Raw genomic sequence first — 11,870 nt, forward strand, 5'->3', positions numbered from 1 at the left:
TATCTTTTTGAAAAAAGGACCTCAAACAATGATATCTTTAATGGCTAGCCTCATATTTGAATTCTTTGCACTCTATCTACGTAGTGATTAATATCGATGAGAAAATATTCCCATCTCATTCATTAGCTATCTATTACACCCCTCAGTGGCGGCCTGGCAGGGGGTGCAGGGTGTGCAGTGCACGCCACCCAGAAAGATCTGAGAGGGGCGCCAAAAGAGCTTTTCAAGGGGGCGCCAAAATTTTGTTGATGTTTAATTGGGTAATTTGGCGCCCTTCGGCACGTTTATAGCGCCTTCTATGAGTACAATGTTAATTTTTTTCGCCTGCGGCCCTTTATTTTACCCTCTCGCATCCTTTCTCTGGAATTTTTTCAAAACTTCTATCAATATTGAATCAGAAGTAAGAGAAGTGTTGTGTATCCACCAGGGGTTAAAGGGAATGTGTCGCCCTTAATTATTGGGTGTATGAGAGTGCTCTTCCGCGCCCCATTAGAAATATTTGTTTGACGGATACGAAAGTCAGTTTTAATGGAAATCCAAGATGGCGGCTGTTGTTTCATTCGACATCTAAATTTTGTTGCAAGAAGAGAAATTTAACATTATTTAGCAAACTCGATTCGACTCAAATTCATTGCTCACTTTCCCCTAGTTACAAATGCTCACCACCAAATTGAGAGATTGCCAAAATGATCAAAACTTGTTGATTCTCGCTGTGGTTTGTGTGGTTTAATACTGACTAACTTTCTCCATTTTAGAAGATCTTTTAAGCTGTTTGACCTTTCTTACAGCAAAATCATTTGCCTTCGGCGCAACAATTTGAACAAACCTTTCTTCCCAAATTCTGAATTTATAGGGCCTCTTTCAGCCATGATCTTTAATGGACAGTAAAGTAAGACCAGCGGCGCAAAAGCTTAAAGATTATCAGGTAATTTTTCTGATAAGAGTTTTACAAAGCAAAAATATAGACTAAATCGACTTACTAGGTATAAAATTTCCATTTCAAAGATTACGGGCGTTACTTTCAACCAGTCACTGCTCTTACAGTTTAATATTTTCACCATTGAGTTTCAAGCCCGAAGGGTTAGAGTTCAATCTTTAACCTATCTCAGGCAAGAAAAAGTGAAGCCTTTAAAAATGCACTGCATTTTTGACGACAGATTGAATCTAGCAATTCCTTTGTTTACGATTGATATTTTTTTCGAAATTTAGCGGTAAATTTTAGTTTCAATCTGTCATTTTTGTAAAAACCAGGCAAGCCGCTCAAGGCCGCGCAACTTTGGTAGGATTTGTTGGCTTCATATCCTACCAAGGAGATTGACTTCTAGACCTTCGGGCTTATACTTCATTGATTTTCACTCAATGATGGAGGGCGAAAATAAGGACAAAAATACCAGGGGCGCCAATTTCATAGTTTGCACCACCAAGAAAATCAAGCCAGGCCGCTACTGTCACCCCTGTAATAAAATTCGTTATGATGAAGAGTATTGTTGGATGAAAGGAGATGTATAGTAAACACTTTTAGGTTTACCCAGTATCGGGACAAAAATCGCAAAACAGGTTCATAATTATGGTTAAGTTGTTATTATTAGAGTTTTTATGTATTTCGTTGCTTTTCAGAGTTCAGAATTCAGAATTTAAGCCAGAACAGCAATTTGTGAAAAACTAACTTTATGCACACTCCTAGAAACAATTTTTGCAAGAACCAAGTCTCACCCTGGGAATTCCTCAACTAGGTCTTATCCATAATATGTAACAGTGCAATAACTTCACTCTATTATGTAACATGACTGATTCACCTACAAACGTCACTTTTATCTAATCAGCTTTTGTAAAAGTGACGTATTGTCAGAGAATGTTGCAAGATTACATTTCTCGGTTTGGTGTTTTGCAGAAAAGTAACAGAGGAATGTAGAGTTGAATTCCTGATTTTGATGAATGACCAACCATAAAAATGAGTATTCAATTGATAACTATCCCTCAATAGAAAACTTTCTATGTGTACATAGGAGTGTTTCAATTAGTAATTCAAGCAATTAAAGTACACTCCTTTCTAATAGACCCGGTAGGATTTTCTCAGCTAATTGAGATAAAAGGGTTAATTTTCCAATAATTTTTATGGCTTGGGATTTCGATCAATTTTTTTGTTTTCGTCCGATAATTCAATGGGGATGGGACAAATAGCATAATAGTTTACAGAGAGGATAGTTTTATTTAATTATTTCTAGTGGGGAAAAAAATTGCAGGATAACTTTCCACCGGGGATGATAATTTGACCAGATTTTCTAGTAGGAATGGGTCCTCGTGGGTCTGTGAGAATGGGGGTGTTAGGATTAATGGAATTAGTTATGTTGCTGATTAAATAAAATGTATTTTCAGTGCAATTTCTGATTAAAACCGCTTTACTGAGATGTGTTGTGTTTAAAATGGAAAACCCAAAAAAAATAAAACTGAAAGAAAGTAGATGCATTATTTTAAATATAGAATCATAGTTACAAAAGAAATAAATGATTGGAATGAGATGCGTCCAAAATAAATGGCTAATCAGAAAGACTCAACACTGCATGGAGTAAACATCCAAAAGATTCAACACAAGACAATTGTAAAATACGCTATGCTAATCAGGATAATCCGATTCGAATTCCGGTTTAAAAAAAGACTTCATGCCGTTGAGACAAAAGCCGCGAGTTTTATTAAAAGAACAATCAACAAGAATTCTTTTTAGATGAAATTATAACCTAACTCTTGTCTTTAGGTTTTTAAGTAAAATCTAACATTAAAGCCAGTGTACAATAGAACATCTAAATAATGTCCAGTACAAACCCTAATTAGTACATTTTGAAAGAAGGAAATTTAGTAATCAAAATAGCCTCCCACTGCGATTTTTTATTCAGGCATTTATCCTACGATCTATACTATCACAATAGTTTGGAATAAAGGATCTCAAGCTGAGATCTATTAGGTTTTATTTAAAATCTGCGCACTCTTTGATTTTCTGGTTGTTGTCTAAAAATTTTCAGTATCACGAAAGAATTTCCATCTTATACGTTAGTATTATATTACGCCCCCTGTGTTGGATCCGTCTAGGGTAAAATTTAAGATCAGTACTTCAGACTGTCAAGTTGATACAGTTTTTAATTTCAGCTTGTTTGAACCAATCACATCCGGCAATGTTTTACAGTAACATTGCATCAGTACAAAATATCGAGGCTCGGTTTCACACCAGTTTAATTGTCATAAATATACACTATTCTAAATGGTGGCTTATTCAACAAGTGCCGACCTTTTGTCTCAACCATTCTGTTCGTAAATCCACCGTAAAGGACTAACTATATAGACGGGCCCTTTTTTAGGTACGTTAAGTCGCTTGACGAGGCACATATTTCCGTAGTACGATTTTCATCCATGTCTCTATGTTTACTGGATAAGAAAATAATACACCCCTGTGTCACATATCCGCTGGGACTCTAATTCAACTGTAATAATTTCATCCCGACTTCAGCCCCACTAGGATATTGATTTTGATTTTATTCTCACTCGAAACTCAATGCTAAAAATTGCATTCAAAAGCACTGCTACTGGATTTTTTAATTTTGGAACAATATTTATCCCAAAGGAGATTTCAATAGGAATTTTTATCCCAAAGGAGATTTCAATCGGAATTTTTATCCCCACTGAGGAAAAAAGTTACACCAGGCAGTGAGACAAGGTTGTACTCACTTTTTTGACAAAAATAGTATAAGTTAGAAACAAATTTAGCAAGAGAAAAGGAAACAAAACTAGAATGTTTTATTTTAGATCGACAAACCTTAAACGATATGAGCAGGAGGTTTGAACTTGTTATTTATTTTGTTCTACAAACGAATTGAGCTGAATAAAAAAACACAAGGAAAATTTTTGTTCCATAACAGCACTGAACAATAGTTCACATACATAATTACACCCGTGTGTATAACTAGTACACACTTCTAATTAATTGGTCTCCATCAATGAAGCTTGATGGTTGGATTTAATTTATATGAAAATGCAATTAAAAAAAGTCTGACGTTTTGATTTTGTTTTAAAAATAGATTTGTTGGCTTTAATAATAAGAAACTCATAGAAATGCTGAAGCGACATTTTATCACGTCCCTATTAAAATCGAGGATAATCAAATCCGTTAAAAAAAGATATTAATAGAATTAAGCAAGAGTCTTGCCTTATACGGAACTGTGTTTATAGTTTTAATTTAGTTTTACTAACAAGGGGGTTGCGTCTGAGTTTACAGGGCCTGGGAAACATAATTATAATTTCTCTCTTTTGTTCGAAAGTTGCATCCATTCCTAAATTAGACTAGAGTCTACTTTTGGCTGAACTTTGCTTTTTGATAATTTTTTATGACGCTGAGTCCAGTGAAGTAGACTAGGAGCATTTGGCGAGGTCGCCATTTTGAAAAAAAATGTTTAAAATCCAAAAAGACCATAAAAAAGCTCTAAGTGGACCCCGGGCTATTCCTAAATGAACTAAATGGCAAATCTTAAATTTTTTTAAATTTGTTAGACTTGAAGATACTTTTCAAGAAAGATTTAAATTGCAAATTCCAATAAGAACGTTTATAATTACTAATTTATCTATGAAGCAAAATGAGTGTATTGTATTTGAAGGATTTAAATTGTAAATGTTATACAGAAGTGACAATCACGAATCACAATTGATGGCCTTGCTTTAAAAGCTGAAAGTATGCTTTTCGGTCTACTTTCCAACAACAATCATTTCTTTCTTTCGTTCTCAGGCTGCTGCTCAACAAAAGAAATTAAAACAGAACACACAAACAACAAAGATGCACTTGTCACAACAAACACACGAAAAACTTTACCAAAGCCTGAAGATGTTACAACAATTATTGCAACCCCTGCTCTTGACGCTCAAGAGTCCCTCCATGCCGCCACTACGGCCAGTACCAGTGACCATAAAGTATCTTCTATACTATCACAGTCAGGATTAAGCTCGACAGCCACGGCACCAGTGAGCACGGCCGCGACCAATGATGGTCCGAAGTGACTCCATGTGACTAATTTACCGTTCAAAGTTCGTGATACAGAATTGAGAAATATGTTTGTTGTAAGTTGTTTTTTCTACGCTCGGAACTCAAAAATGAATTCCAAAGAGGAGCATGTATCCTGGATTATAATGACAATTTCATACGTATTACTTAGAATAAACAATGGAGTAATTCCCTTGTTTACAAAGTCCATTGTGAATGATAACTTTCACAAGTAAAGTTTTCTCCTGATCTGTAAAGACTCTTTTATATGTCCATGGTTAAAGTTGACTGGGTTGATTTAATCCCGTATTTTAAGGAATGATACACTCTAAACACAAGGAAATTGTAATGGGATTTATAGAGAATTGCTCTCACCTGTGCCCTCTTCTTCTTTTTTAAGATATACGGATCGGTCGTAGACGCAGAGATTATTTACAATGAACGTGGAAGCAAAAGTTTTGGTTTTGTTACCATGGAAACAAGCGAGGACACCTCGAAAGCGAAAGAAACTCTACACGGAAAAGAAATTGACGGGCGAAAAATTGAGGTGAGGAAATATTTTATTTTTATCCACTCTTTTAATGGAAATTTATACCTTGACAGTTTCACGTCGTATTTTCTTTTAAAAAACAGCCGATAAGTCTCAGCAAGAGCTTGCTTAACGCACAAGCTCAACTTTGAAAGACTGGGTCGTTAGACAGCCCACTTTAATTCACAATTAGAATAGACAGGGTGAAACACTTTTATAAACACCGTATAAACTAGAGCTTAGAGATATTGGAAGATTCGAAAATTCTGACGAAAGATTTCTGTAACTGTTATTAATCAGTCTTTTCTTATCTTTTACTCAGGTCAACAAAGCAACTCCAAGGACCAACACTTCGAAAGGTAATTTTAGCTCTTGTAGGTTAAAGTGTATTGAAAACGAACCGTCCAGGTGGCTTGAAGAAAGAAGTCGGTTTTTCGGATTAAGCTTTAATTAGTTGAAAATGTGTAAAATACTTGACCGATGATTGCGACTAAGGCTACACTTCATTTAAAGTCGATATCAGTTATGAAAATGAAACAAAACAAAGAACGTCGGGGCCTCGATTTTCTTAGTAAAATAAGTACAATAATCTTTTTCAGAATTTACAGGCTGGTACACAAAAAGCCTGTTTTTCTCGTATTTCATTACATACTGATTTATATTTCTTTTGAACAGTAACCCCCCCCGATTGCGAAACAAGTCGCCGGTCGCTGCAACCACAGCCACCCCTGGCCTTGTCCAACCCACCGGTGCTGGTCATCTAAACGGTGTCATTCGTCCGATTACCATGGCAACTCAGACAGCTGCTTATCCTGCAGCCTGGAATCCAGCGTAAGTAGTTTTTTTCTTGCTTGACTACAAGTTTAAGTACTGTCATATTTTTGGACCTACCCCGGTGGAGGTCCTATAAATTAACCTGTGTTTGTTCGTCCGTCCGTTCGTCCGTTCGTTCGTCTGTTACCAACTTTTCTCAGGATTGAATCATAGGAATCTTTTGATTTTTGGTACAAAGGTGCAAAATGGTGGTGGCCAAAATGTGACGGAGCCCGATTTTCGAAGAAAAAAATTTTTTGGGCCAATTTGGGCCAAAAAACGGGTAAAAAACGGGTTTTTTAGACTTTGTGAAAAATTGGATCATTAATTTTTTCTGATTTTTTGTACAAAAGTAGGGTACCATCATAGGTAAAAGATGGTTCAAGCAGATTTCTGCAAAAAAATTTTGTTGGCTCAAAAAACGCATGTTTATCTATAAGAATTACTATTAATAAGCATACATCAATGTTCTTAGTCAAATTACTCAATTTTTTTATGAGATAGATGTTTTTTTTGTTCATGAGGGCTTACGTTTAGAGAGTATGTGTGTTTAGACATGAAATTTTGGTTGCTTAGCGTGTTTTTATAGAAAAACTGGATTATCAATTACTTAGGTATTAGCTTTTCTCGAGATTGGCTCTTTCATTCTTTATGATTCTTTGCACAAAGATGCATAACTTTAAACCCTCAAATATGACGGAGCCCGATTTTTGAAAAAAAATGTTTATGGGCAAATTTGGGCCAAAAAACGGCTAAAAAAAAGGTTTTTTTGGACTTTGTGAAATATTGGATCATTGTTTTTTTTTCTGATTTTTTACATGAAAGTAGATAAAAGATGGCTCAAGCAGATTTTTGTGAAAAAAGAATTTTTCAGCTCAAAAAACGCATCTTTATTTATAAGAATCACTATCAATAAGCATACATCAATGTTATTAGCCAAATTACTCAATTTTTTAATGAGATAGATGTTTTTTTTTTTGCTCACGAAGTCTTGAATATGAAAGATTACTTCAAGAGCATGAAATTTTGGTTTCTAAACGTTTTTTTATAAGAAACAAACGACTAATTTTGAGAGATCGTCACTATTAGTGTTTTGAATGATTGTTTAACGGTCATGCTCACGTAGATATCAATTATGTTTGTTAAATGCATAGCCAGGTAGGTCCATAAAAGTATCACTTGTTTAAATCTAAAATGATAAGTTTTGTAAAATTAATAGGAATGAAGTTTTTAAATTTAGCTGAGTCACTTTTTCTGAGAAAAATAAATTTCAAACAGCCAAATGGGAAATTATGAGACAAAAGCCATAGCTTGAAACCCCCTTGTCAAGAAATATATCACTTGAAAAGAGTCTGCTAAATTGCGTGGGTTGCGTGGGTTCGTGGGTCAATATTTTTGCGTGGGTTAATATTTTTGCGTGGGTCATTTTTTTGCATGGGTGCGTGGGTCAAAAATTTTTTTGCGTGGGTCAAATTTTTTGCGTGGGTCATTTTTTTTGCGTGGGTCAAATTTTTTGCGTGGGTCATATTTTTTGCGTGGGTCATATTTTTTTGCGTGGGTCATTATTTTTTGTGCTGGTCATATTTTTTGCGTGGGTTAATATTTTTTGCGTGGGTCAAAGTTTTTGAGTGGGTCACTATTTTTTTGGTGATTTTTAGCTAACTCGATTTTTTTACCAAATTAAAACTTTCGAGTTAGCTAACACGTTTTTTTTGTCAAATTAAAATTAATTTTCAAGTTATCTTATACAAAAATGTGTTGTGTTTATATCTACGAAAACTAAACAAAAGCACACAGTTTTTATGTAGTAACACCTTGTGGTTTATTTTACATAGCTGCACTTATTTACTATAACATTATACAGAATCAACACACACCCGTCTAATTTTTGTAGACACACTTCAGGATCACACTTTTGGATTTAGCATGCTATATTTCAGGATTCCAGTGTCATGGAAATAAACACTATAACTTTAAGCAAAAAAATGAGATATGACCGCTTCTTTTCTTTTTATGGAATAATTTCCTCCTTTTTCTCTTGCTTTGAAAAAAAGTACAGCGTCTTTATTTCGTCCAATTTTTTAAATTGGCCTTTAATGTACTTAAAACAAAGAAATTACAAGTGAGGGTGGACGAAATAATTGACAACGATTAAATTGTTTAGTAGTCGGTCGCCTAATGAATATAACTTTTGTAGAAAAAATTTCAGATTTTGTCGCCATTTGTTTTGTTTTTTAACACTCATAGGAAACCCAAAAGATTAAAGCGTGCTATAAGAAGCTATAAAGCTTCTAAAAAGATTCTATAAAGCTTCCTCTTATAAAAAGACACTCCTTTGTTGGAAACATTCTTTCCGACCTCGTTTATTGGAACAAATTCACCATATATTATTATTCAGAAAGTACGGAACTGTACAGCTATGCAAAATAAACAAAATAAACCAAAACGTTTTGGATGTGACCAGTTCGAATTTCAAGGGAAGGCATTTTTTCGAATTACAGAGAGAATTTTGACCCACGCAAAAATTTTGACCCACGCAAAAAATAATGACCCACGCAAAAAATAATGACCCACGCAAAAAATAATGACCCACGCAAAAAATATGACCCACGCAAAATAAAATGACCCACGCTAAAATTTTGACCCACGCAAAAAATTTGACCCACGCAAAAAATTTGACCCACGCAAAAAATATGACCCACGCAAAAAAATTGACCCACGCAAAAAATATTTTGACCCACGCCCCCACGCAAAAAAATGACCCACGCAAAAATATCGACCCACGCACCCACGCACCCACGCAACCCACGCAATTTAGCAGACTCACTTGAAAACTATTTACACTTTAATCTTTTTTTTCTGTTTTCAGTTCGTTGAGCGCCCTTTCTACGCCCTCCATACCGACTACCTTTCAACTACCGCCCTCTCCTCATCAACTTCTTTCATCCGCTATTTCAACCGGAACAATGCCGGGTACTGCAAATCCAATGTTTTCGAGGTAAGAAATCCATTTTTGGTGTTATACTCTCTTCCTGCTAAATCAATTTCTTTCTTTTCTCAGATGTGTCTGCATAACTTTGGGGCAAACACCCCTGTCTCAGTAGTGCCCCGCTGGAACATTTTCTTATATTTAGGACGAAAGTTTTTTTCAAAATCTCAATGGGAATAGACAATCTATTGCTCTCAGGTCAAAACACCAGTATGGATTATTTTAAAGTAAATTTTATTCCATTGAACTTCGAATAGGGATGAAATTAATGTCAGATTACTAGCGTGGCTGAAATTTTAGGATATTTTTAGACGAAATTTTTAGCCAAAATTTCCAATTTGGCGGCGGGTCCTTCCAGATCTATGACACGGTGGTAAGGGCATGGTATATCTCAAGACAAAAATGTCTTTTTCCATCAGTATACCTTTGTTTTTAACCGGTTCCTTTTCAATAAAAACTCAAGTATCAAAAAGTCTTCCGAATGGGTGAAAGAAGACGATTTATTCATGGATTTATCAAAAGAACATACCTAGACCTTGCGTAGTAAATCCCTATTGTGTGAATGAATTCTTTTTGATTACTTTTCAGCTTCCCATCACCGTTTTACCCCACTCCTGTAAGTATTAATAAACATTTTATTGAAATTTAGAAAATCTATCTCTATTCATATTCTAATTAAAATTTCAAAAAAATATATATGATTGGTTTCGTAAGGAGCTTTTACTTTATACTTACTTGTAGATAGAGTGTCCATTGTATGCTTTTCCCTGATGCATAAATGGATTTTTAATTTCCCTATTTGCAAATATTCTCGGGAATACATCGTGTATTCCCGAGTACCGATGGAAAAAACAAACTTATTCCTAACCCTCCTTTTTCTTTTCACACACAGGAACAATACGCGCAATATTACAACTATATGACAGGAGGTTCAAGTGTGCCCGTCACACCCAACACAAATCAAACTGGTCCGATCCGAGCTGCCCCTAATACTAATATGTTCCATCGATTTCAACCATATTGAGTTTGAGCTTGATTGACTACTTGGTGTTATCACAGTGCGTATGACTAAGAAACCCAGTGATGGTATCCCGATGTGTCAAATCGATTCATCACATTCGGTGTTTAGATCAATCTGGTTTTAGTTTCAATGATATAATATCGTATGTCAAAAATGCCAAATTTAGTTATGAGCTTCTAGTGATTATAATTTGACCTGGATTGTTCAGAGCTTTGAAGAGCTCTTGCCAATTGACAATTATTCAGATGCTGTACAGTTAAGAGAATGTGGAATCGGATTTCTGAAGGTGTGCTATTAGTGGATAAATTTCAGAGGAAGAACATTATATGCGGAAATTCACGAAAGGCTTATTTTATTGATTTCGTTTGTATTTTTTCAAGTTTTCGTTTAGATTTACAATATTTTAAATACAGTGGATTCCTCAAAACGCGAACACGCATGGGGAACGCAAATTTGATCGAGTTAAGGCAATTTCGAGTTATGGATTACACGTTTTTTTTTTTTATAAGAACGTCAAAAAATTTCGAAGCCTTCGGATGTTCTTAGTTTTTTAGATTTGAAGCCTAAAAATCTTATTTTCAGCATTTTTTGAGCATTTAGATGTAATTTCTTAAGAAATTGTATGTTTTTAAGTCTCCAAAGCCTTAGTACGTTCTTAGAATGTTCTTAAATTTTTGGGCCTCGAAGCCTTATGTTCTTATATAGTTTGTTCTTAAAAAAAAAACGTGTAGGGTTTATTTGGCATAGTTAACTGAAGGGAACTTGAAACTTATTCGAGTTAAGTCAATCTTGTACCCAGAGTCATTTGTACCACTCTTTTATTTCACATTCGTGAGCGCTATCAGAATCATTACAGAGCGACCTAAGGGACTGGATACGAATTTGGTTTCGAAAACAGACTGATCTACACGCTTTTTATTTATAAGAATGGTGTTTTGTCATTTCATCATGGATATTCTTAACTTTTTGGCGAAAATAATCCAAAAATATTCTTACGGTATTCTTAGGTCAAGATCGAAATTGGCAATCTACAGGTTAAAATGCATTAAAAATGACATTGCTAAGTTCAGTTGCTTAATTCCATGATGGTGATATTCTTACCATATTCTTATTTTTTTGGCCATCTGTTAACAATCTGATTTAATAAAGAAGTAATTGTTTTTATTTGATGGCCTTCGGCATGTTAAAAAAACCCTTAATTTAACCTGCTCCTGAAATGGCAGCCAGGCTAGAGAAATATTGTTTATATGATATTCCAAGGACACTTGTCTAGCGAAGCTGGGCTGAGTGCAAATTTATTTTCATTGAACCATGTGTTTCGTCGCAACAATAGGTATTGTCTTTCTTTTACCAATAAGAGGTCGACCAGGCTAGAAATATTTTGTTTATATGTTACAGTAGAAACTGTACTGATTTTTTCAACATTAAAATTTAAAAACTTTATTTTTTTAACAGAATTGAATTTGTTCCATTTTTGTATCATTTTTCAAGTTCCTTT

General features: G+C 34.8%; 1 protein-coding gene and 2 long non-coding RNA genes across 3 annotated transcripts in view; all 3 read left to right on the forward strand.

Annotated features, from left to right (window-relative positions):
* LOC136801434 (uncharacterized) overlaps positions 1 to 10,955 on the forward strand; it is a 37,508-nt gene extending 26,553 nt beyond the window's left edge. The window contains exon 4 of the mRNA XM_067058075.1: positions 10,244 to 10,955. Within this exon, the coding sequence (XP_066914176.1) occupies positions 10,244 to 10,375 (132 nt within the window). The 3' untranslated portion in view covers positions 10,376 to 10,955. The remainder of the gene's footprint in view (positions 1 to 10,243) is intronic.
* On the forward strand, positions 4,992 to 5,908 carry LOC136801435 (uncharacterized). The gene is made up of 3 exons (XR_010845854.1): positions 4,992 to 5,097; positions 5,421 to 5,567; positions 5,872 to 5,908. It is a non-coding gene; the product is annotated as an uncharacterized lncRNA (long non-coding RNA).
* Positions 6,239 to 9,968, forward strand: LOC136801436 (uncharacterized). Its single transcript, XR_010845855.1, has 3 exons — positions 6,239 to 6,380; positions 9,232 to 9,360; positions 9,940 to 9,968. It is a non-coding gene; the product is annotated as an uncharacterized lncRNA (long non-coding RNA).
* Positions 10,956 to 11,870: the final 915 nt, after the last annotated feature.

Source organism: Clytia hemisphaerica, unplaced genomic scaffold (assembly GCF_902728285.1).
Source record: "Clytia hemisphaerica strain Z4C2 unplaced genomic scaffold, Clytia hemisphaerica genome assembly, whole genome shotgun sequence".
NCBI lineage: Eukaryota > Metazoa > Cnidaria > Hydrozoa > Leptothecata > Clytiidae > Clytia > Clytia hemisphaerica.